The sequence below is a fragment of the Lepidochelys kempii genome, chromosome 11 (assembly GCF_965140285.1).
Source record: "Lepidochelys kempii isolate rLepKem1 chromosome 11, rLepKem1.hap1, whole genome shotgun sequence".
Lineage (NCBI taxonomy): Eukaryota > Metazoa > Chordata > Testudines > Cheloniidae > Lepidochelys > Lepidochelys kempii.
This window is the reverse complement of record NC_136390.1, coordinates 18,024,137-18,051,428: the sequence shown is the minus strand read 5'-3', so window position 1 is coordinate 18,051,428 and position 27,292 is coordinate 18,024,137. Positions and strand designations below refer to the sequence as shown.

The window sequence follows — 27,292 nt, the reverse complement described above, 5'->3', positions numbered from 1 at the left end:
CACAGGCACAGCCCACTGGCACTGGAGACAAGGAGGCTGAAGGTGCTGTAGGCTAGGAGAAGCACGTTGCACAGCAGCTGCGGCAGCTTCCCCTTCTCTGCAAGCACAAGGGGCGCAGGGCTCAACCATTGGCCTGCCCACTCCACCCCTTTCCCCAAAACCCGCACCCTTAACCCACCTCTTCTTTCCCCCACCCTTTACTTCACACGCCATGTCCTCGCTCCTCCCCCCTGCCCACGGCAATCAGCTGGCTTGTGGTGTTCAGGAGGCAGGGGGGAGGAGCAAGGACACAGCGCCCAGGCTCCCACGCCATCTGCTGCCTCCTGAACACCGCAAGCCCGCTGATTGCCGCGGGCAGGAGAGGGAAGGAGGAGGTGCACTGTGTCCTTGCTCCTCCTCCCTCCCTCCCTCTTGCCTGAGGCAATCAGCTGGCTTGCGGCACTCAGGAGGCAGGAGGGAGGGGGGGAGGAGCGAGGACTCTGTGCGCAGCCTCCCCCCTCCCTCCCCTGCCTTCTGCCCGCGGCAATCAGCTGGTTTGCCGGGTTCAAGAGGCAGGGGAGGGAGCGGGAGCCTGCGCACTGAGTCCTTGCTCCTCCCCCCTCCCTTCTGAACACTACAAGAACAGCTGATTGCCGTGGGCAGGAGGCAGGTGGAAGAGTGGGAAGGTGCTGACCCATGGAGTCTCCCAGAGGGGCATAGGGGAGCTGATACGGGGGCTGCCAGCTGTGGACAAAGCAGGCAGCCATATGACGTTACAGCGAAGCATTGCACAACTTTAAATGGAGCATGTTCTGTAATTGAGCAGTGACGTAAGATCGAAATAACGTTAAGCGAGAAGACGTTAAGTGGGGAGTTTCTGTATCATTCCCCCATTCTTCCGCCTACTGCTCCATCTCCAATGTCTGGTCACCCTCACCCCTCTATTGTTCCCTCCAGCTTTACCTGCTCCTCTTTCCTTCTCCACTACAACCCCTCCCCACCTCCAGCTCCTCTCACCAGCACAAATCTACATCCTGTGTCCACATCTTCCTCCTCAATTCTGGTGACCTTTGCCTCCATCCTGGTTCCGCTCCTCTCCCCATCTGCACACCAGTCCCCCAACATCTCATGCAATATCTTAGGGGACCATACTGTAGTACATTTATAAATTGTATATATACCCACTGTGGGACAGGGATTGTATGCAACTTGGAATGCGGGGTGGGGGTCGGAAAGAGGGGCTACCACAGCTCCTCCAGAAACTAAAAACAATGGGTGGTAATTAAGGTGAATCACACAGGTTGTAAACATATCCAGAGAGGTACCACCCCCTGAGAGGTTTACATTTAATGTTTCAAACTGGACTTTCCAGAGACCACCAGACAAAGAAAAATCTTTTGGCATAGAAAGGCAGAGTTTAAACTGACACAGGGCTTTTTTTGATTCAGCAGACAGTCCAACCCTTGCATTAGGGTTGGAAAGACTTTGGCTTAGTAGTGCCCCTTAAGACTAATGGATGAAATCTGATGAGCTTTTAGCATGTTTCCTCACAGAAAGTTGGAGAGGGGGATGACAAGTATCCTGCAAAGGACATGTTGAAAGAGTAATTGGAGAGGTAGGAGGAAAACCAAGAAATGAGAGAGTCACAGAAGCCAAAGGGAAGGAGAAGATTTCAAGAGGAAGATGTGTCAAAGATGGCGGAGGATGGAGTACTGGATCTGATCTTTGGCTAGGAAGAGGTCATTAGAGACTATGGCAAGGCAATAGGCACTGGCTCTGTGTGTGGTGCAGGGCTGGAGCACCCACAGGGAAAAATTTGCGGATGCTCTGCACCCACTGGTAGCCAACTCCCCCCACCCCATCCTCCTCCCCGAGCGCAGCATCCCAGCTCCTCCCACCCCCCGCTAGTGCTTCCCATCCATCGCCTAACAGATGTTTGGCAGCACTTAGGACTTTCCGGGAAGGAGGGGGAGGAGTGGGGACGTGGTGCGCTTGGGGAGGAGGCGGTAAAGAGGCAGGGGAAGGGCAGGGGGGAAGTCATCACCTATGGGCAAGGTGGTCTCAGTGAGTGCAAGGGATGGAAGCCAGGTTAAAGAGGGTATAGGATGGCTCAGGAGGAGGAGAACTTCACACAGCAATTGTAGACAGTGCAGTCAGTGAGCTTATAAATGAAGAGGAGAAGGGAGATGGGGTGGTGCTGGCTGGAGAAGTAAGTGCCATCAAGGATGGGATGATTTTAAGATTGGAGAGACTAAAACATGATTGTATTGTGAACAGAAGGAGCCAGAGGAGTGGGAGAGGTTAAGGAGAAAAGTAAGGGAGGGGATGAGGATGGGTTCCTGGGAGATGGTATGGGGTCAGTGGGGCAAGTGGAGGGATTTAAGGAGGAGAGCAGATAAACACCTGTATCTGTGATAGAAGGGAGAAGAAGGTGTTGCAGGGGGGTGGGGTGGAAGAAAGATAAGAGACAGCAGGGAAAGAAGGCTGAGGGTTTGGAAGTCATGGAAAGGTCATGTGACTGTGTGGTGGGGGAGGGGCTGATGGATAATGATAAAGAGAATGGGTGATGGGCAGAGAGGGAGAACTCAGGAACAGAGAGAGCAGAGAAAGGGAGCACACAGTGATTGGTGAGGACCAAGCCAAGTGAATGATCTCTTTGACTAGCAGAAGAGTTGAATCAGGGCTGCACAGCAAATGAAGAGATGAGGGCAAGGATACTTGCAGTTAAGGGGTCAGCAGGGTTATCAACATGGAAGTTGGAGTCACTGAAGACAAGCATGAGAGGAGAGATTCATGAGCTGAAATCAGAGAGGAAGGCTGATGGGGAGGAGTTAGGTGGATGGGGACAGCAACATGGACTGGGGGAAGAGAGAATGTACGATACAGAGCTGTTCAAAAGAGGAAGAGTGGAAAGGGGGAGGCATTGGCAGCAGCAGGAACAGGTCTGATCCAGGGCAGAGTGTGTGAGAGGAGATGCTTCCATAGAGAAGACAGCTGCACAAGCAGCCTCAGATGAAGGATACAGGTCTGTATGAGAGCCAGGAGCTAGAGAGGGTGAGATATGAAGAGGTTGCAATTGTCACAGTTTCTGGGATTAGTGCGCCTTTGGTCCTCTCCGGTCTGCCTCAAGGGCACCCACTTAAGGTTTCAGGCTCTCAGTGGCCACCTTTCTTGGGTGGGGACCTGCCTCTATCTCTCTCCAGATTGGGGATATAGGTTTGCAGTCTCTATGCAAACTGTTATTCCCCCACCTTTATTCCCCAGATGGCATGATCTGGGTCCAGCATCTGTGGTTAATCTCTCTCCAGGGGCTATAATAGGGTACTTTGGTTACAATGAACACAAAGCAAAATACATTTCTTCTTAAAGGTGAAAGCATTAAAGAGAAAACAAAAACAATAAAGGTCCTATACACATGCTAATTATTAATGTCTGTCTGCAAAACAAGACCTACAATCTTGGTGTCACTTTTGATCCCTCTCTCCGCCTTTCCTGCAGATTCTGGCCAATGCTAAATCCTACTGGTTCTTTAATTATCTCCAAAATTCATCCCTTTCTCTCTGTTCCAGCTTCCAAAACCTTGATCCTTGTTTTGTCATCTCTCACCTTTGCTGTTACAAACACCTTCCTTCTTGCCTCACACACCTGTGCCTTGCACTCGCAAGTCTCTCAGCATGCTACTGCTAAAATAGTCTTCCTGACTGGCTGGTTTCATCCCTTTCAGCTTTCATCCCTCTCTTCCTAGAATCAATGTACAGACTTCCTCTCTCCTTCAGGATCATATGGGAACCCAAATACAGGCCCCAGTCTGTCCAGGTTAATGCAGCTACCCTCGAGTCAGAGACTTCATTGGTGGCAGAGGAGTGTTTAGCAGTCAGCTCATGCTCAGTATAACTAAAACTGAGCTCTTAATTTTTCACCCCAAAATTCTCCCTACCACCTTCTTTCTTGATCACTGTGAACAACACTACCCTCTGACCTGTCGCTTAGGCACCATATTCTGCTCAGACCTCTCTAGGTCCTCAATCAAGTCTCTGACTCAAGGGTACCTGCATTAATCTGGACAGACTGGGGCCTGTATTTGGATCCCCATTGCTTTTCGTGTGTTCGAGGGACCCACATGAGTAATGTTTTCTTGGGCCTTCCTCTTGGCCTCAGGTCCAATAATTAGGGTTATCAGAAGGTGACCAGTACTAGGGTGATGTGGGCTTAGCCATTCTCCTCCCTTCTTCTTCCCCCGGGAACAAACTGGTGTGCCCCTTTTAGTACAGGCTTTTGGTCTTACCTTTGGGCCCTGCACTCTATGTAGGGTCTTGCTAGTAAGTACGAGTCAGCTGCCTCTGCAACAGAAGCTGGGGATTTCTCCCACACAGCTGGGCAGATATCACAGAACTGCTCCTGAGCAGTTAGATCTACCAACTTGTTATGCTTCTGTCCCTTTACTTTTTATCCATTTCCTCAAATAATCCACCATTTTATGAACATAATCCCTGTGATCTACCAGCTTTATTGAGGTTTCTAAACTTTAAGTGATACACTTCTGGTGTGACTTGACCAGTTAAAGCTTTATGGCTACTTCACTTGGATCAGCACCAGACTGTCTCTCTCTCTAAGCCTACATCTTACTTGTTCTCAGTCTCTGTGGGTGAATCATTCAGATCTCATTGCTCCTTATGTTCTGAGAGTAGAAATCTCATCCTGTCCTCATTTTTTTCTGTAGCATTTAAGCCACATTCAGTACAAGTTTTTCCAAATGTCTTTTGTTATTTTTGATGTATGTCTCTGGTTTTACTCATCTTCTCCTTCCTCTGTTCCCTTATTTCCCTTACCCGAAATAAACAGTAAATAACAAACAGCAACCTTTTTCTTTGTTTCCAACCTTCTCGTGACGTTCTCAGTATCTATATTATCTGGTATATAAGAGCTAGGAGTGTGACTTCATGTATCATTATATAATGCCTGCATTTGTAATGTTCACTCCATGCATCTGAAGAAGTGGTGTTTTACCCACAAAAGCTTATGCCCAAATAAATCTGTTAGTCTTTAAGGTTATTGAGAAGTTGGTGTTACAAGACTGCTCATATCAGAGATGTGGCTTATCTAAGTATGCCCTGACCAATCTCTGTTTCAGAAGTTGGAAATAGTTGTGTTCAACATTTGGCCAATTATGACTACCCACTGTAAGGAGTATTCAGCCCCCCTTAGCAATCGCAGATGGCAAGCTAGAAGACTGTTTGGCTGGCTAATACAGTAGAATGAAATGTACAACTCATACAGCCAGATTTGGAGCACTCTGAGGAAGCAGCCACTTTCTGGATGTGGCTGTTACAGACCTCAGTTACTCAGGATACCTTTTAAAAAGGAGACAGCAGCAGCTGAAAGCATATGGTCCATGACTGAGCTACCGTATGATTCTGTTGCACACATTTATGATAATTGCAGCCTTTCCCATTTTCTTGATTGGCATTTGTATTTTGATCTTTAACTGACTGGAGAAGAAATGCTAAGAACGGAGAAGTAGTGGTGTATGTCTAGTATGTGAATTAAAAAACAAATCCTCCACTGTACTTTTAAGTCACACATTACAGTAGTATTTAAGCGACTCACAATCGTTAATGTATTTATTCTCAATACCCGTGAGGCAGGGAAGTGCTATTATCCCCATTAAACAGAGAACTGAACTGAGGCACAGAAAGGCTAAGTGACTTGCTCTAAAAATCACCCGCCACAAATTAGCCTTAGGGAAAGTTTAATTTCTTGAAATTGAACACAGATGTTCCTCTCCAATGGCCCCACAACACGTAGCCACATTACCTATCATGAGAGCGTCTCTGTAAATAACTGCCTTTCAGAAAAGTTCAAAAGGTACTTCTTAGAACACTTTGCACACCAGTGGCATCAGGAGGACAGGAACAGTGAGTGGGCCACGGTTTTCAGGTGGGGCAGCCAATGACGGGTGGGTGGGAGGGATGGCGGGAGGAATTGGGAGAGGGGGCAGGAGGAATCCAATGCCCTGGGGAGGGAGGCAGGAGAGATGGTTGGCCGCTTTCTTCCTACCCCCTCCAACTAGCCCTTACTGCTCAGCAGGCAGCTGAAGAGAAGGCTGCTCAGGACACACAAGTTGCAGAGTGCACCCATAGGGCGGAGGGGGTCGAGCTCCATCCATCTCTCCTGCCCCTGGCTCGGTGTCTGTTAACCCAGCCACATGGCACATCTCTCTCCTGCCGGCGCCGTGTACTATTGCCCCAGTCTCCGACCCCATTGTTAGGGGCCGGAGACCAGGGCAGCAGTGTGTGGCGCCGGCAGGAGAGGGATGCGCCATGTGGCTGGGCTGATGGACACCAAGCCGGGGTCAGGAGTCCCAGCCTGTGGATTCAGGAGGCCCCAGCTCACCCAGGCCCACCCATGGCTATGCCCCTGTTGCACACACTAGTGATCCAACTTAGATGCCCATTACGATAGTATTTGGGCATCTAACATTTGTTAACATTTATCCTCAACACCCCTGTGAGGTAGACAAGCACTCGTCCCATTTTACAGATGGGAAACTGAGGCAGAGAGAGACTAAGGAAATGTTGGTGGTGCAAGGAACTGAACCCAAATCCAAGGCTAATATGCTCAAACTACTGAATCATCCTTCTCTCCATGAGATATTGAATATGGTTATCACCTTCTAGTGGCCCAGTAAAGGAGTGTCAGATATGCTTTAGGCACAAAGTGTTACAGAAATCCGGTGAAGTTATGGCCTATTCTTTCCTTCCTATAAGTCTCAGACTGAAATGTTATTTAACCAAGTTTGTCTGAGTAAGGGCATATCTTTCATGACACTATTTTGACATTACCTAACAGCTGGGAAGAAATACAAATCACCTCACTCACCTCAAAGCTATTGGCGGGCTTCCAAATGAAGCAAAAAGGCTGCTTCAGAGATGGGATTAGTGCCCGCATAGGAAAGTGAGTAAACAGGTGAAGACTAAAGGGGGCTGTGTGAAATAAAAACTCAGCGGGCAATGAGCAAAAAAATTTACTTTTTCATTTGTTTTTTTATTCTCCTTACAATTTTTTGATGAGATCTGAGATTTTCTAATGGAAATACAGTTTTTCCACTGAATAAATCATGAATTTCCAAAGATACCATTTTGCCCAGAAGCAAAGTCATTCCTGAAACTCATAGCTGAATCAGTGACAGTACATGGTAAAATTTTGGTGTTTTGACCAATTGGTTATTTTGAAAACGTAAGCGAAAAATTATGTTGTGAAAAACAAGCCAATTTTTTTTTAAAGGGTGAGTTTTTATCCCAAAGAAATAGACATATTTAGTCCCTATTATCTAGATTCGTTAATTATTTTTAAACTTAGGGGAGCAACTATTTTCAGTATCCTAGAAAAACAACTTCAAGTTATCATTAGGATATTGAAAACAGCTGCTCCTCTAATTAATTCAATGAGGGTTTATCTTATATTCTAGATCAAAGGGTCACACTGTTTCATTACAACACAAACAGGAGACTCCAATCTACAAAATAAGATGTTTCATTTGGTACTAAGTAGCAGTTGCCCTTAATAGTTTTAAAAATAATATAAACTAACAGAAGATATCAACTATTGTATTATGTCATATTATGACAGTAACAGTCGTGCACAATACAACATGACTTGACATGTCATTATGCAGTATTACTATTGATATGTATTGACAATATAAAAATAAAAAACAAAATAAATTTCAACTTAAAAAATTCATTTTGAAATGCAATCCTTCCAAAGCAAAATATTCAAAAATGGAATTTCTAATTTAAAAATTATTTTTTGTAATGAATGCCATTGAAATTATCATGATTTTCACAAACAAAATTGGTTTTGTCAAAAATGTTCCAACCAGCTCTAAATCCTAGGTGTGCCTCTAAGTTGCCGGGTGACTTTGGGCAAGTCACTTCACCTTCCTGCTCCAGTTTCACAGTCTAAAGTGAAGAGCGATATGCAGGAACTTTTATAAAGCGTTCTGAGATCTATAAATACAAACCATATTACTACTGAAGGGGGTTTCATGGAAGCAGTGCATTCTGAGGAGAGATCTAAAAAAAGGTACACACTTGTCATACGAGATTACAGAGGCCGTTAGAGAACAAGGGGAGAATATACTCAGGTCTAATACATATATGTTTTGTCACTTCCAAAATATTGGCACATGTATAATCAATTATATTATTTCTATATAGTGATCTTTAAGGTGGAATTGAAAAAACCTTTAAAAAGCAACGTTTTTTTTCCTGCTACAGTAATACATTTTAATATTTTAAGGTGGCTGCCCTCTTTCCTCTACCCATCACTCAGAGTTCTGTAGCCAAATTTATCATTCAGCTTTTCACCCGTATCATAAACCATCAATTCTCCATCATGGCCCACTTTGACAAATTACTCTGTGCAACACCATTTCCAAGTTATCTTTAGCAGCCAACACAGCTCATAAATCCAAACCATCATAGTGGTTATTTGAATTTCATTTCATGCTTGCATTCACAAACATTTAAGCTTTCAACTTTTGCTGTTGGGCATTAATCATGGGATTAAGTATGCTGAATTTGAACTCAAGGTTAATAGCATGTTCAACCAATATTAGTTTTACATACTGTCAAGGGAGAACTCTAAAAGCAAAGACTTTCCGTCAGTTCTTCCCTAAATACAAAAACAAATTGATGAGTAAAGAACTGTTCTTCTGTTCTGCTATGAAGCACAAAAATCACACAAATTCATCAGTGTTACTTAAAAAGTCATTTGAAATAAAAGTCTGCAAACAGCCTAAATCCTTGCCAATCACTTAACCTCTTAAGCTACCATAGTAATTACAATGGAAGCAACATGTACAAATTGATATTAGAAATATATGTTGTCTTGTACAAGACTGATTGAACAAATCTCCTCTTTGAGTGTAAGGAAAAATAAATTAATTTTCCAAAATATTTCAGGTAGCAGAAAAGCCTATTTATAAAAATAGAGGGAGATTAAACATATCTAAAATTATATATTTGCATAAACTTTTTGATAGTGGCTTACACTCATAATGGGTTAATTATGTAATTCGTAAATGATTCTGTTATATTCTACCTTATATCCCTGGCATCTATAAATGTATAGTTACCTAATGAACCTTAGCCACCTCACCTACCATTTAGGTTATATGCACATTCATCCTTCCAGATGTGAAAGGCTGAAAAATAAGATTTGCCCTCCCCCCCAAGAACACATGCTGCATAAAACCCATCTTGCTTCATACCCAATATAATAGTTTAATATTTTATTTATTAACCATATCTTATTTGAAAGCAATGGTTCACCAAGACACATTTGAGTCACAAATTATTGAACTCAATGCAGGGGTGAAGTTCTATGGCATGTGCTGTACATGAGGTCAGACAAGATGGTCTAATGGCCTTAAAATCTGTGAAAGTGTTTCCAACGAGGTGTGATGATCCAGGGCTGGCCATCTGACCCGAACTACATTTGTACTATAAACTACAATGAGTTTCATAGTCTACGTATTTCAAAGAGTATGCTCTTTGACAAAGCTAGGAAATGCTGTAAGATCTGCAAGGGTTAGAGACTATTAATGTACTATACTAAAAGACTTTAAGAAAACTGCTTGTTGTAGCATTACCCAGGAGGGAAGAGATCTCTCACAAGTACCAAAGTGTTAATAGGATATAAAAATATTGCCTTAATGAACTGTGATGCAAAAGGTTTGTATAACATTTAATACCGGAGGTAATTAAATTCGCCATGGTATCTGCAGCCTCTCTCATTTCAAGTATATACATATACAATGGAAAAATCAAACACTGCATGATACTCACATTGACTAACACTACTTTAAAGTCCTTAAAAGGGGCATAAATAATGACAAACCAACAGATGTTGAGATACTTGGAAAGTTGTAATGGAACAGGGAACCTTGGAAATAGCTTAAGATAAGAAGTGTGTACCAAAAAGAGGAAATAGACAAGGACCAGAATGATACATAATAAAAGGTATAATTGCCCCTATATTACAGGTAGGGCTGCAATTTAGTCATGGAGGTCACGGAAGTCATGGAATCTGACTTCCAAAGACCGCCGTCACTTCAGCCAGCAATGGCTGGGAGCTGCAGGGTCACTGCCAGGCGGACACCCCCAGAGCTTGGAACTGCCAGCGAAGGGGGACCCTGGAGCTCCGAATCCCCAGGGGTTGTGGGGTCCCCTGGAGCTCCCAGTCTGTCCACAGCTACCCAGGCTCCCCATTTTGTCATGGATGTTTTTAGTAAAAGTCAGGGACAGGTCACGGGCTTCCATGAATTTTTCATTATTGTCCGTGACCTGTTTGTGACTTTTACTAAAAATACCCATGACAAAATCTTAGCCTTAATCATAGGGGAAGTAAGACCATCTGAAGACTGCACACAGTCTGTCACAGAATTACAGGTAAGGTATTCTGCAGCTGATGGTAACTGTATGCTTCTCTGAATATGTGCTGTCTTTACTAAGTGTTAAATCAATAAATCCATCCAAAGCTGACTCATCTAAGGTTTGTTATCAAACTAATCCAGCCTCAAGAGAACCCCTCTCACTAAACAATCACAGTTAAAATTGTTATCAGTGATTGCTTATCAATTAATTGGTCATTGATTATTGACAAATTATTGATCACTGATTATTGATTACCAACAAGGTTATAATGGCTCACAAATTAAACATGAGCCAACTGTATGACGCAGTTGCAAAAGAGGCTAGCGCCATTCTGGGGTGTATTAACTCACATGTAATAAGCAAGGGCTGGTCTACACTAAAGCTATAAATCGACCTAAGTTATCTTATGCTTCTCAGGAAGGTGGAGTACAGAAGTCAACGGGAGAGCGCTCTGCCATCGATTTTAGCTTGTCTTCACCCGACCTGCTAAATCGACAACTCTGCATCGATTGCAGCAGTGCCAATTTAGCTGTTAAGCATAGACAAGCCCTAAGACATAAAGGTAATCATCCTACTCTACTCAGTCGGGAAACTGTTCAGTTTTGGGCACCCAACTTTAAGAAAGATGTGGACAAACTGGAGAGAGTCCAGAGGAGAGCAACAAAAATGATCAAAGGTTTAGAAAAGCTGACCAATGAAAAAAGGTTAAAAAGTTGGGCACATTTAGTCTTGAGCAAAGAAGACTGAAAGGGGACTGGATAACAGTCTTCAAACACATTAAGAGCTTTTATAAAGAGGAAGGTGATCAATTTTTCTCCGTGGTCACTAAAGGTAGGATAAGAATTAATTGGCTTAATCTGCAGCAAGGCAGATTTTGGTTACTTATTAGGAAAAGCTTTTTAATTATAAGCATAATTAAATATTGGAATAGATTACCAAAGGAGGTTGTAGAATCCCCATCACTGGAGTTTTTTTAAGAATAGGTTGGATAAATACCTGTCAGGGATGCTCAAGGTATACATGTCCTGCCTCAGAAGATGTAGTTGACCTCTTGAGGTCCCTTCCAGCTCTATATTTCTCTCAGCAGATCTGAAAGCTCTTTACAAGCATGAATGATTGAGGCTCACAAACGCTCCTTTGAGGTAGGCAGCTCATTTTATAGATAGGGAATGCGAGATAGAGAGAGATCACGTGACTTGCCCAAAGCCACACGAGAAGTCAGCGACAGAGCTGGAAAGGGAACTTTCCCTGCCACACAGTGTTTTAGCCAGCAAATTATACCTGCCTTCCAGAAGGGCAACAAAGAGTGGTAACAACATGGGAGGAAAAAACAAGCTGGAGACAAAAGTAATGAAAGACAAAGCCTTAAGTTCAATGCAAAAAAAAAAAAAAAAAAAAAACTTTAAAAGAGAAAAACCAAAACCAAGCACTCAAGAAACCTTGGCTTACAAGATAAAGGAGATACCTAACACCTGTAATGTAGTATATAGGAGGAGAGAACAACTGAATTCCATAAGGAGAAAACCCTTGAAAGCATTTCATTAATTAATCTTCATCTGTTCACTTCTGGAAATTTTAGCCTTTTTACCACATCACTGCCTGGAATCATTAGAGAGCTGTTATTAATAATTGGCAGATTTAATAGAGAACAATGACATTAAATCGAATTCAGAAAGTATGAAAGGCCAAAGACTTGACAGAGTCGCCCTCAAGAATTTTGGTGAAAGCTGCAAACTGAATTTGAGGTGGTGCTGGGCTCTGGCTCTCTCCAGGTATTGCTTCTGGTACACCTTGCACTAACTAACCTGGGCTGCATGAGAGCAATGAGATGAGACTTGCAATGAATTTTCAGGACCTTCAGCAAAAACTCTCTCTTTGAGCAAAGACTGAGTTTCAACTGTAGAGAATACATTACAAAAATAGTTGTGCTTCCCAGGAAGTCACACCCCTTAGTTTTACAATCTAAGTATTCTCTGGGTTTGCAAAAGCATTTTCCAAATCTCCCAGAATCCACTGCTTCAGGAATCTGTATTGGAAACTAGGGGATAGATATCAAGAGGGCTATGCACCTACAACAGCTGATTAAAGCACCATGTGTGGGGTAAATTACAGATGAAACAGGATGGCTAGTGTGGACTCATTGCACAGTTGCTGCTTACATCAGTACAATCCCACTGATATTGTAACAGTACAATTCTCTAAGGCAGACATACCTAGGGAGCTCTAAATACTAGCAATTCCCTTTGGAATCATTTTAGTTTCTCTCTATCTCCTCACAGAACTCCTGTTAAAGATCTGTTCTCCTTTTCCCACATGAATTGTACAAGTAATTATCCATAAATACTGAGACATTTTAGTGCTCCCTTATTGTAGGTTTCATGCACTTGAAGATAGACTTACTGACCTCACTGAGGTAAATAAAAAAGGAGCACGTAGACCCATCCACACCGTAACTTGCATAACATGGATCCGATCGCCACATATCTTTCATCCACTGAAACAAAACAAAAATAGCCAGTCTGTTAGGTTTAAGGCTTGTGTGTATCCGTTAACTTTAAAAAGCCACATTTTCATCAGAACTCAATTTAGCAGGGGGAAAAGCTATGTCAATAGATGAAACAAGATTAAAATCAGTAGTGACAGAAGCTGTGGAAACTGTACTGCAGACTATAAGAAATGAGTTGATTATCTCTAAGCCACTAATGCTAGGTCACTACACTACACGGATGACTATATTAAGCGCTAACTGGCAGCCAGATAACAGAGACCAAAGACTGAATGGAGACTTGCATACTCTCTCCAGATCAAGATAGAGGCGTGCTGGTGGCAGGATGTTGCTTACATACCTCTGAACATGTTGCACTTGTTCTATGGTCAAACAGATCACTTCAGTCCCCAGTGCTATGGCGTCTTTACACAAGTAAAGAATTCACTTAAAAAAATCTTTTAATGAAGAACTACCTAGAACTAGTTGTTCTGGCAAAGTCATCAGAAAAAGTAATAAAAAATAAATTGTTCTTCAGGACTATAAATTAGCAATTTAGCATTCAAATGACAAATTGTTTAGCAGTTTTGCAACCAGTTCGTCCATGTTGTTCAAAACTGAAGTCACCGAGCTCATATAAGCCAGGGAGAGTTTGATTTTTTTTAAAAGTGAATTTACAATAAATATCAATATTTATTTCCCAGTACTTTTATTGATTTAGTAGAAAATTTTAAAAAATCTCACATTCCAAGGATATAATCAAAATATATATCACATCTGAAACCATTTCAGAAACAAATTTTTATATTTCATTTCATTATATTTATATATATTATATATATATATTATATTTAATTATATTTAATATTTATATATATATTATATATATATTTTATGAATGAAGCAAGAGGAATTTATATTTTTTAAAAACACTAATCAGTTTCATTGGCCCTTCAAGTTACAATTTAAAAAAAAAATGAAAAATTCTACCAGAAAATATGTATTACTGACATTTTTCAATGTTTTTGGGTTGAGTAAGAAATGGACAGTTTTCAGTATTTGCTAATTAAAATATATATAAACAGCCAACAACAAAGTAGGCACTTCAGAGATATGGCAAGGACCTTGGCCCAATGGGTTTACCATCTATGGTTCTGGTTGTGCACAGAGTTCAATGGGATTATTCATGTGTATATGATTATTCACATACCTAAACTTGTGTAGGACTAGGGCCTAAATATTTTTTGAATTTCATCTGATGTGTAGTCAAACTATTAAGGGACAGAATACCAATACACAACAAGCCTCCCAAGTACTACAGGACTCTATTTGGTGTTTTATCCCATGCCTTAACAAGGGACATCATCCATTTTCTTCCAGCAGTAATACTACAATGGCTTCAGGTAAGGCGTGCCATAATGGCATGTAATCTTCTGTACTTGTCTTCTGTGAATTCTTGTTGTTAATCTCATTGCTTATCTCTATAAATCTACAGCTGTTTCAGCAATGGCCTCTTTCAACAGATGGGATTTTAAAAACATAACATGTACGCAGAGATTAACAGAAGACCACACTTACCTTTATTTTGCCCTCGCAGTGAGGGAAGCCATCCATAGGAGGCAATTCACACTGTTCCTGGGCTCCATTAATGAGATCTGAAGAGAAAAACCAACAGAACATAACTGTAATATTGATTTACACTTTTGGCAGACATACTAAATCCATCCCTTTGAACTTCTGAACCACCACCCAAACTCACTAAAGAAAGAATATTGTAGTCTCTGTGGCAGCAGTAAATGAATAAACTGCAAGTTTTGGTGTCAGTAACAATAATGCTGATGCACAAAGTAATTTTTAAAACTCCTGTTTAATTTTGAACTAAGTAAGCACCTTTCAAAATAATATTTGGACAACAGTAATAAACAGCAGAAAGTTTGGTATGGAATTAAATGGTTTTTCAGGTTACAACAATGGAGAAAAAAATAAAAATGTGATTCTTACAAGATGGTACTTGGCAATCAAAAGAGTACCATTAAGGCAACTTTGGAGACACGTACTGACTGCACGCGCGGAGGGAGGGAGGGAGACTGCATGATCCAGAAGAGAGACGGACAGCAGCAGGGCTGCTACAGGCAGCTTGGGGTAAGGGGGAGAGCCTGGGGTTTGTTCTGCCACTCACTGTCCTTTCCCAGACACTTGTTCCTGTCCCTGAGCAACCAAGGAGAGCAGCAAAAGAGGAGCAGTTCTGGCTGCCTGCTCAGCTGTTGCCCCAGGACTATGCACTGTAGCTGCTAGAAAACACGCCTGCAGTCTTCCCCCAGCTCAGCCAGATGTGACATCTCAGCTGAGCTGTTAGAAGCATGATGTGGCTGCCAAATGCATGAGTGTCACTTAGATGTGTGCCACGTGGCAGCCCTGTCAATGGTGTTATGAAGTACTCAAATACCTTTCAGACACAGCAGTGGTTTCCTAACCAACCAACAGTAGCTATAGTCAGAATAAGAACCTTGTAGAAGCCTAACACCCTTCCACCAAACTTCCATTATCATCTCATTCATATCACTTCCTCTTGGGCAGTGAGGGTGGGGTGGGGATGGAGGATCAGCATTCACGTCACACTCCCTATCAGGATCCGGCCCAGGGAAGCTAATGATCCAACCAGTTGTGCATAAGCTATGACGAAGGTTCCCCCTCTCTACTGAAACTCACTTACTGTCATAATACCAAGAGAAAATATGTTCACACAATAATACAAGTCAACAGAAGCATTCAAACCCCAAAGCCACATGCAACCAGGCACGCCCGTATGTAAAAAATGAGTCATGTTCCCGTAATCTGTCCTTCCGTCCTCCCTATACTTCCTCTTTTGTCTGTCATTTGCATTGTATTGACCTGTCTTTTAATGGGTGTTTTTTGAAGCACATAACACATCTATGAGTGCTGTAAAATAAGACACACATGCAGTTGTATGTACTTCTTTAGTACCTTTTATCTCAAAGAACTGCACACAAATGGGGGTGGTTTGACTAGTCACCTGTGGGATGGAACACAGCAACTACTGAACAAGGAACAACAATTTTAACCAGCAGTTTGAGACAGAAGACTAAGAAAATAGTCTCTCTTATTTGAGATGAGGTCCACAGACCCATGACGTTACTGAGTCTCTGCTATATACCATCTAGGAGGCAGACCAGAGCCACCAATCAATAGCAGGGGAAGAGCGGCTCCACCTTTGAAAAGCTCACCACTGAAGATATTTGCACAGTAAAGGAAGTCCACTGTATATCGGCAAGGAATCTTAAACTAAGCATTAAGACTAAATAGTAGCAATCCTTCTGCAGATCAAGGAATTAAATGAAAAACAAATAGAGTACCAATCAGTAATTCAATTTTTTTCTGAAGTTAACAGCTCACTAAAGCTCATGCTCAAATAAATTGGTTAGTCTCTAAGGTGCCACGAGTACTCCTTTTCTTTTAGCGAATACAGACTAATACGGCTGTTACTCTGAAACCCATTAGAGTGTGTTGGATCTGTAGGCCTCATTACTCCAGGAAGGGAAAGTTCCAGGTAAAGCATGTATAAATGTTCCTAATCCAATTGAAATTGTTGTGGGACTTTAGGTAGGTTAACTATAATAACCCAAGTTAAATTTTATCTAGGATACAGTGGTTAATACTTTTCCTCCTTCCAAAAACTGCCACAAGATATTTAAGGATTACAAGTGGGTAAAATATGGGTTTTGTAAAATCAGATAGACACTACCTCCTACAGCAGGATATATTATTGCACCAACCTGTTTAACTTTTGACTCAAAAAGATGAGTGCCACCATCTCGTATACTCAGGATGTTTTTTCTTTGTAACCAAGAGATCCCAATTTTGATACAAGAAAGAAACTTTACGTAAACAGCTTTTCACAAGTCATTTTCCATTCAGGCCCATGAGCATGTAATTTAGTGATGGAAAATCTATGCAGAATAATGGATCTCCTAAGAAGTTCTCACTGAATTAGTCGACAAATTATGTACTGAAAGAGACGTGCGGAACTTGGCGGCACTAATTAGCTTTTAAATTTTCTAAAACTACAGTCAAAATGTCAACCATTCATTCCAACCTAACGAAAGTCAAAACCTGATTTATTTAGCATTAGAGAAATAATGGAGCACACAGTTTCTCTATATTTTAAGGGTTTTTTTTCCCTTTCAAATAATGACACACTCATATAAGTACATTGCAACTGGAAGTTATAATGAGTACAATATCAAAACTGGAATGTTTTCTGGAAACGTATCTTTCTGTGGGGAAGAAGGTTGTATTTCTTTTAAAGGTACATTCCCATCTAGAATTTCAGTGCGGGTACTCACTGAATAGATGTGCTCATCCAATATGCTTCTGTTGGAGAACTTATTATACTGCCAAGCTCAAACATTCAAAATTAATGAGCCACGGCCTCGCAAAATCATGAGATTTCAATACTGCACAGCATTACGCACTTAACGGAGTTAGAACTAGTTTAAGTTTAAAACTTCACCGTTTTAGATGGTCAGGATTAAGGCGGAAAATGGATTAGCCATTCAAGATATGTATTTTTAAAATAAACACTTCTGCTTTCAGCAACCAATGAGGAATTGTAAAAAAGAGTGAATGAGTGAGAGCCTCAGAGTGGTGGGACATGACTTTAGCAGCGGTGGCTTTTTTTGATAGAAGAAAAAGGCAAGAGGCAGAAAGGCAAGAGAGGAGACTTCTACATACTGTAGATATCAGTTTTCCTTATCTGTCTCAAGTTCCTGAATTCCTGCTACTGAAGGAAGAACAGCAGGTATATAAATATCCTACAAAGATAAACATTGAAGATTACCACCACTCAATACTTTTGAAGACTGAAGGCCATTTTAAATGGACATTCATGCAGTATTCCCGGGTACCCCTGGGAACGTATATGAAGAGCAAAGAAATGATGCACTATTTTTAATCTGCTATGACAAAAGGTCAGCATTTATTCTGCAGTGCTCTAATTCATATTTCTGGCTACTATATTCACAAGCAGAATTAAAGCAAAGAAGAAGGCAAGCAGTGAAAATTTGTTTTTAGAGAACGAAAGAAATGCTAACCTAGGGCAACAGCACTGATGGTAATCGCATTTCCAGTCCCTTTCCTCTCCTTTTTCTGCTGGCAACTTATCTGAATTGTTTGTACATCCCTAGATTTTATTTATATTTTACATCCAATTCCAACTGACTGCACAGACACCTACTGGCAAGGGCTGAAGAGAAATCTGAAGGTTGTTCTAATGCTAAAATCAGCAAACATTTGGGAGTTATTGCTTAAACAGTCTTTTTTTGTCTTCATGAACTCTATGTACTGTTTGTGCATCCCCTGCAAGAACAAAATGCCAAGATGTGTCATCTCTAAATTTAAACTATAGAACTAATTTCCAGGCATGGGGGGTGGGGGTGGGGGTGGGTGAATAAACAAATAGAAAAAGTCTGCATATAGCAACAGAAAATACTACAGTGATGACAGGGTCTCCCATGTGAAAGATTTGAAAGAACAGTAATTTTTAGTTAGAACAGTACAAGGAAAATAAATGGTGTATAGAAAGGGCCATTTAGGTGCTCCCTCTTTGCCCTTTCCCATAATACAAAAGAAGAGGATAGGATAACACACACACACACACACCCCTTATTGGCTAGGTGAAAAACAATAAGAATTACTACTCATCCTCCTGTTTCTGAGTATAAATTAGTCACCTGCTGAGGTCAAGGAAGAAATGTAAATATCTAGTCATGTAAAATTGTCAAAGACAAAGGACAGATACTTCTGTATCAGACAGATGTTACATCATTGAAGGGGTATTGTGAAGCTATATAACAAAGGTTTGGTAGAGTAGAGGAGGTCTGCTTCCATCTGTCAATTTTCTAGATGGCAGCAGACCAATTGTGGCACTTGTTAAAAGCTGTCCAAGATGAGCACCCCAACTAGCTGACAGGATGCCCCAGAACTATCCAGTGGGGTGTGGCCTCAGCTCTTGCCCCACTATCACATGCCCACTGCAAGGGCTTGTGTGTTTCATACACAAAGCACAATGATTTAAAAGGAAATAATCAGCTTTAAAAAAAACGTGTCATGTGAACATTTTTTATTTGCTATTAGAAACACCTATAACCAACAACTGGGTTTACAGGAAAAAATATTTCTGCTTTTCCCCCAATACCTTTGTGCATCTGACATCTTTATAGCATTCTGTGTATGTTTCATTATTGTTTCCCTGTCCACAGCCAGGTTCCCTTTTTATTTGTGTGGACCTTTCACACAGGCACTGAAGGAAAAAAACACAACAAAAAATTGTCAAGGATAGTAGGTGACCTAAACTTTTTTAAAAAGGAGTGGACTTCAAGTTTATTGTGTGTTCATTAACACATTAACCAGTATGTATTGGCTGTGCGAGTGTGTACAGTGAGTGCATTTAGGAAGTTCATTCCAGATTTATAGATATTACCATTTTAAGGATCCTTAAAATAGGAATACGGGCAGAAATGGGTGATATCTGTAGGAGCAGAATGAACTTTTTAAATGCAGCCATTGCACATTTATGAGAAAGATCCAACTTGAAAGGGACTACATTTAAGGTTAAAATTAAAGATTCACACGGGCCGCGTGTTTGAGACCCCTGTTCTAGAGCACGATCTCTCTCTCCCTCATGTGTCAGGCTAACCTCTGCAGATAAACCACACAAGAATATTAACTCAACCACTACCACCCTAGTTTGCTTCATCATAGCAACAGTAAAAACAGCCTGCACCGTTACAGACTTGTCAACCTGCCCTGACAAGTGGATGGGTCATTACAGAAAGTAAAATTATTTCCCCATGTTTATTCTCCCCCTCCCCCAACCGTTCCCCAGACAATCCTGTTAACTGCTGGAAATGGCCCACCTTGATTATCACTACAAAAGGTTTTCTCCTCCTCCCTCCCCAGGCTCTCCTGCTGGTAATAGCTCATCTTAAGTGATCACTCTCCTTACAGTGTGATTGATAACACCCATTTTTTCATGTTCTGTGTGTATATAAATCTCCCCACTGTATTTTCTACTGAATGCATCCGATGAAGTGACCTGTAGCTCACGAAAGCTTATGCTCAAATAAATTGGTTCTTCTCTAAGGTGCCACTAGTACTCCTTTTCCTTTTGTGAATACAGACTAACATGGCTGCTACTCTGAAAGTTGGCAGGAGAGACTCTCCCACCGACATAGCTTCGGCTATGCGGAGGTGGTTTTATTATGCCAGCTGCAGAGCTCTCTTCCATCTGCACAGAGCATCTTCACCAGCTGCACCGCAGCTGCATCAGTACAGCTGCGCCTCTGCAACATTGTATGTGTAGAAATGCCCAGAGTTAGTTTACCAGACCCAAAGAAGAGCTCTCTGGAAGCTTGAAAACTTGTCTCTCTCACCAACAGAAGTTGGTCCAATAAAATGCATTACCTCATTCACCTTGTCTCTTTAAACACCTGGCCACAGCTGCCTACAGAACACACTGCAGCAGTAAATAATATTTTTAAAAATTCATTCCCTACCAAGGCAAGTGGACAAAACAGGCAGAGTAGTTATAGCTTCAGTTGGAGATACTGTCCTACTTTATCACATAAGCCTGACAGGGGAGTGTCTCATAAAACTAGCATCTCTTGTGTGGACTGGTCCAGGCTGAGGCATCATAATCAAAAAGGCTGACAAAGGAGTTGCTGTCGTCATCATGAATAGATCGAAATATGAACAAGAGGCTGCTAGGCAGATCTCCAACACCACTTTCTACAAGCCATTATCCTCTAATCCCACTGAGGGTTACCAAAAGAAACTACAGCATTTGCTCAAGAAACTCCCTGAAACGGCAAACCTGGTGGCTGAACTTTGTGACTTTGTCCTCACCCACAACTATTTCACATTTGGGGACAATGTATACCTTCAAATCAGCGGCACTGCTATGGGTACCCGCATGGCCCCACAGTATGCCGACATTTTTGTGGCTGATTTAGAACAACGCTTCCTCAGCTCTCGTCCCCTAACGCCCCTACTCTACTTGCGCTACATTGATGACATCTTCATCATCTGGACCCATGGAAAAAAAGCCCTTGAGGAATTCCACCATGATTTCAACAATTTCCATCCCACCATCAACCTCAGCCTGGACCAGTCCACACAAGAGATCCACTTCCTGGACACTACGGTGCTAATAAGCGATGGTCACATAAACACCACCCTATACCGGAAACCTACTGACCGCTGTGCCTACCTACATGCCTCCAGCTCCCATCCAGACCACACCACATAATCCATTGTCTACAGCCAAGCTCTACGATACAACCGCATTTGCTCCAATCCCTCAGACAGAGACAAACACCTACAAGATCTCTATCAAGCATTCTTACACAACTACACTACTGACCTTCTGAAATGAAGAAACAGATTGACAGAGCCAGAAGAGTACCAGAAGTCACCTACTACAGGACAGGCCCAACAAAGAACACAACAGAACGCCACAAGCCGTCACCTTCAGCCCCCAACTAAAACCTCTCCAACACATTATCAAGGATCTACAACCTATCCTGAAGGACGACCCATCACTCTCACAAATCTTGGGAGACAGGCCAGTCCTTGCTTACAGACAGCCCCCCAACCTGAAGCAAATACTCACCAGCAACCACACACCACACAACAGAACCACTAACCAGGAACCTATCCTTGCAACAAAGCCCATTGCCAACTGTGTCCACATATCTGTTCAGGGGACACCATCACAGGGCCTAATAACATCAGCCACACCATCAGAGGCTCGTTCACCTGCACATCCACCAATGTGATATATGCCATCATGTGCCAGCAATGCTCCTCTGCCATGTACATTGGCCAAACTGGACAGTCTCTACGTAAAAGAATAAATGGACACAAATCAGACGTCAAGAATTAGAACACTCAAAAACCAGTCGGAGAACACTTTAATCTCTCTGGTCACTCAATTACGGACCTAAAGGTCGCAATATTACAACAAAAAGACTTCAAAAACAGACTCCAATGAGAGACTGCTGAATTGGAATTAATTTGCAAACTGCATACAATTAACTTAGGCTTGAATAGAGACTGGGAGTGGATAGGTCATTACAGAAAGTAAAACTATATTCCCCCCCCCCCCCCCCCCGCCACTGTTCCTCAGACATTCTTGTCAACTGCTGGAAATGGCCCACCTTGATTATCACTACAAAAGCTTTTCTCTTCCCCCCCGCTGGTATTAGCTCATCTTAAGTGATCACTCTCCTTACAGTGTGTATAGTAACACCCATTGTTTCATGTTCTCTGTGTATATAAACCTCCCCACTGTATTTTCCACTGAATGCATCCGATGAAGTGAGCTGTAGCTCACGAAAGCTTATGCTCAAATAAATTTGTTAGTCTCTAAGGTGCCACAGGTACTCCTTTTCTTTTTACGAATACAGACTAACACGGCTGCTACTCTGAAATCTAACAGAAGTGTTTCTCCTACTCTTTCCATAAGAGTACCACGGTCTACCAAAGCAACTCATCATTATTGATTATCCTTTGCAAGGCACATGATTCCAGAAACTGTTCTGCTTTGTAATCATTTGAAGCACACTTCAGTTGCTTAATTCAGATTTTTTAGGCACCCTCATCTCAAACTGACACTCTCAAGCAATGTAACAAAACCAGTATTACCACATTCTCGTCTGTCTGCCCTGATCAGTATTGCAGACCCTTAGATTTGTTTGGTGTCCATTACCTCAGTACGGTTGCTACATTCACATTTTTAAATGTAAGATGTTTCCCTCAAACAGGGATCATAGTGGTGGCTCCCTAACCTACTAACAACAAAACTTCACCCAAGAATCAGTGAATTACCGACTAGCAACCAACTTTATGGAGAATCATCATTCCCATCCAGGAATGGAGGGGCCAAACCAAATAGCTGATTTCCAATGTGACCTAAAACTGGTATTTTCAGCAGAAGCAAATTCCAGAACCTAGGTCCTGCTACTACAAAGGTCTTTCTTCAGATCCAGTCACTCCCAACTTTAAGGACAGAGGGAAGAACCACTGCTACAAATCACATCTGCTCTGATGACACATGGGACAAGAGGCTGTCTTTGAGATACCTGCATCTTAGATCATGTAGGGCTTTAAAGAGGATAAGCGGCAATACCTTGAGTGAAGAAAAATGCAGAGCTTAGCTTCAGCTTTACAATCTCCTGTGCCTAGTGGCACATAAGGCAACCATTTTTTTCCCCACTGCTGTCTGTCCACAGCAAGATATTGGACTCCATCCACGATGAATGCATCCTTTCCATCTTGCAATAGGTTTTTCTTTGTCCTTCATGCATTTTCTCTCCTCCGGGTGAGAGCCAATCTAAGATGTATCTTGTGCTTCTGCCGGGGGGTAACCTGAGGGCATGGTCTCACCACCACAGCTGTCTGTTGACCTGTGCAGAGCAATACTTCCACGTTGGTTACACAATCTCTCTAATGAATTCTTAAGATTCTTCATAAACAATGCTGGTGGAGTGCTTTCACCTTCACCATCCTGTTGTGTATTTTCACCATCTGCCACATTTCTAAGGCATACAATAGCGTACCATTGTACAATCTGATTTTCCATTGTAGATGTATCTTCTTACTCTTCCAGATGTCTGGCAAACAAACAGGAAAATGATCAACTTGCTTTGCCAATTCTTCCCTTCCCTTCCTTAGTGAGCGGGACATTTGCAGATACTGTATTTCCAATATAGACAAGTCATCAACTATTACATACTCTTCTCCATCAATCAGACATCTGCCAATATCAACAGCATTCACTCCTATCTTCATGATCTTCATCTTCTGCATACTGATACAGAGTCCCACTTCGGCCACTTCTGCTTGTATGCCCATAGAGTCTTTTTATTTCATCCAAGCTGGCATCCAGTATGACTATCATCTCCAAAAATCTAAATTCTGCAGCTTCTTTCTTGCTCAAACAATACCAGTGTCATTGGCAGCAGTCGTCACTCTTCTCATCATAGTCTATGACAATGCAGAAGAGAAGTGGAGAGAATACATAACCTTACCTTAACACCATGTAACAATCAAACTATTCCATGCCTCCATTCTGTCCAGATGCAACACATGCAGATTTGTCATATACAGCTTTTATCAAATTAACAATCTTTGCTGGAATTCCATAGCATCTCTAGATCTTCTCTGTGGATACTATCCAATATTTTTGTAAAATCAAGGAAGTTAAAAACCATCTTCTGCTGGTATTCTAAGCCTCTCTCAATAAGTCTGCCAAAGGGAAAATCTGGTCTGAACACAAGCTACTAGATCAAAATCCAGCCTGTTCTTCCTTGAATACTTCATGACGAGCAGCTTTCTTCCTATTCAAAATGATAATTCAGAACACTTTTCCAGGTACAGATATGAGTGTCACCCCTCTCCAATTATCACAAATAAACTGGTCCCCTTTTGTAGGGATTTTGCAGATACCTGCTGAAGACTGGAGAAGAGTTATCTCTTTTTACCAAACCATTCTGTACAACCTGCACATGCACAACCACTTCCTCCCCAGTTTTTAACATTTCAGCATCTATATCACAGCCGGGTACATTGCCACTCTTCTGTACGTTTATGGCCTCAGTTACTTCCTCAAAAGGGATTATCTTTAATGATATAGATGTCTGCTATTTCTTCCCATCTATCAATGTGTTAGTGGTTCTGGTTGGTTAAGCACAGCCTGGAAACGTTCCATCCAATGGGCTTTCTGTCCTTCCTCTGTGGTTAAAATTGTACCAACTCAAGCCTTCACAATACCACAACAGTTTGAGAATTGTGATTATCAGCTGTTTAGATACTAGAAAAAACTTTTTAGAATCCCCTCTCTTATACATGACCTCAGCTTCTCTCACGTTATTTTCTGCCCATTTTCTCTTACCTCTTCTAGCCAATCTTTTAACTTCCTTTTCTTTGTCTGCATATTCCTATTGCAGAATAGCTTTTCCACTGCTATCTCATTTTTGTTTAATTTTCTTCTTTAATTATTTCCTCTCTTCAACAAGCCTCCATGTATTTGGTTGGAAACATTCGTCCTTCTTAGATCTTCTCACCCCCATTGTAATCCTGGCTGCATCCACACTTACTTCTTTGAAAAACTGCCATTGCTCTTCTATAACAGTAATGTTCCCAGGATATATGAGAGAGAGAGAGAGAGAGAATGAATATGAATGTGGATAAGATAATATTTTTTATTGGACCAACTTCTGTTGGTGAGAGAGATAAGCTTTCAGACCAGAAGAAGTGTTCTGTGTAAGCTTGTCTGTCTCATTATCAGAAGTTGGTCCAATAAAGCCTATAATAACCTCACCCACTTTGTCTCTCAATTGTTCTCCTATGTCATCCATCAGCATCTTTAACTCTTCAGATTTACTGTTAAGTTGCAGCTTGAAATGAATCATTACTCTGGATCTATTAACTTTCTAGTATTATACATACCTTCTGCCTTTCATGAGGTTACCTTCTTTAGTTTTATTTTGATTGACCTAATAACAAGATGGGGGGGGGGGAATGTGACATGAGCACTCGTACACACCCCAGAATCCAACAGTTCCCACGCCCAATTCTGGTCTTAAACAGGGTATCTTCACAGTTAAAGTTCAGATGATTAACTTCCTTGTTGCTTTGATTCTCGATCATCAAAGAGTTGAGAATTTGCTGGTTGACTATCTTGTCTTTCATCCAGCAGATCATGGCTCTCCACTGTCAATGTTTGTATTTGCAAATCTGTGACAGACTCATTGTACTTCTGGTTTGTTTCCATAATGAAGAATTTTTTACGGGGACAGGTTGTTAGCCTGGCTTACAATCTCCTACCAAGAGGGCAAAAATGCAGAGCCCAGCATCCACATGTAATGTGGTCTTTACAGTCTACAATAGCTAAAATGTGTACTGCTGTATTCTGCACTAGCCAAAGGCTACATGTCAAAAGGTACACCCAGGTACAACACATAGCAGTCCAACCTAGAGATGATGAAGGCAGGAAAACAAACATGGTGGGTGTGACGTTCTGTGCCTCAGGGGAACACCTTACACCCCCATGTTTATCTTTATAAAATGATTGTGTGGTATCCAAAGTTTGCCAGTCGGGTGTCTTTGGAAGGCTCATGATGCACTGAGCATTGTTGTTATAACGATGTTATAGTAATTGTTGTTACAGTAATGTTATAGGTTGTAATTTCATGTATATAGTTATGGGGCTGAAAATGTGTCCTCATGGCTTAAAACAAGCCCAGGCAAAAACTGTCCAAGAGCAGAGAGGAAGTTCACACCTTGTCAGGGCATGTATGGGACAAACCTCCTGAGGTCTCTTCCAACCCTAACACTCTGTGATTCTAATCCAGCCTCACAGGAACAAAGGACACTGGCCTAGGCAGCAACAAAGGATCTGTTGGACTCTCGAGTGAGTCACCCCCCTTCTTTTGGTCAGTTTGGGACTACGATGAGGTAATGCTCACCTGACTCTGAAGGGACGAGGCGGCGCGCAAAGCCAAGAGAGAAGAACATGATAAAAGGGAGAGACATTTGCCATGCCCTTCCTCTCTCTTCCACCTCCATCTACAGACATCACCACCGAGCGACTGAAGCACTGATCAAAGGGGAGAGCCTGGCTGAAGGGCAACCAGCCAGCCTGTGGTGAGAAGCATCTAAGTTTGTAAGGACACTGAAAGTGTTAAGATCAGCTTAGAATGTGTTTTGCTTTTATTTCATTTGACCAAATCTGATTTTTTGTGCTTTGACTTCTAGGCACTTAAAATCTCTCTCTGTAGTTAATAAATGTGTTTGTTTATTCTACCTGAAGCAGTGCATTTGGTTTGAAGAGTGTCAGAGACTCCCCTTGGGATAAGAAGCCTGGTGCATATCACTTTCTTTGTTAAATTGACGAACTCATATAAGGTTGCAGCATCCAGCAGGCATAACTGGACACCGCAAGATGGAGGTTCCTAGGGTTGTGTCTGGGACCAGAGATATTGCCTAGTGTCATTCAGTTGCACAATCCAAGGGGCAGCTTACATGCCAGAGGCTGTGCGTGAACAGCCCAGGAACAGGGGTTCTCACAGTAGAGCAGGGTAAGGCTGGCTCCCAGAGTCAAGGACTGGAGTGACCTAGTGGATCACCGGTCCAGATAACACCAGGGGATCATCACAGTGGGGTCTGCATCTCAGAGGTAAGAATGCACTCATTTGAACAACTCAACTTAATTTCCATTGCTACTAAGCAGAAATTAAAACAGATGAATCTAGTAAGGATCAAGGTTGTGACCCACTGACTGCTGATGAACTTATATCCTTCAAATGAG

At 41.9% G+C, this 27,292-nt stretch overlaps 1 protein-coding gene across 6 annotated transcripts in view; it reads right to left on the bottom strand.

Moving 5' to 3' along the window:
- The window catches only part of MGAT5 (alpha-1,6-mannosylglycoprotein 6-beta-N-acetylglucosaminyltransferase), a 235,612-nt gene that overhangs the window by 95,452 nt on the left and 112,868 nt on the right, over positions 1–27,292 (bottom strand). For 5 of the 6 annotated variants that reach the window (XM_073305297.2, XM_073305301.2, XM_073305300.2 and 2 more), the window contains 2 exons: positions 14,482–14,558; positions 12,823–12,912 (listed from right to left, as the gene is read on the bottom strand). In XM_073305297.2, coding sequence (XP_073161398.1) covers positions 12,823–12,912; positions 14,482–14,558 — 167 coding nt within the window. Of the gene's footprint in view, positions 1–12,822; positions 12,913–14,481; positions 14,559–19,117; positions 19,223–27,292 lie in introns of all 6 variants that reach the window. The other variant, XM_073305303.1, reaches the window with a different exon arrangement.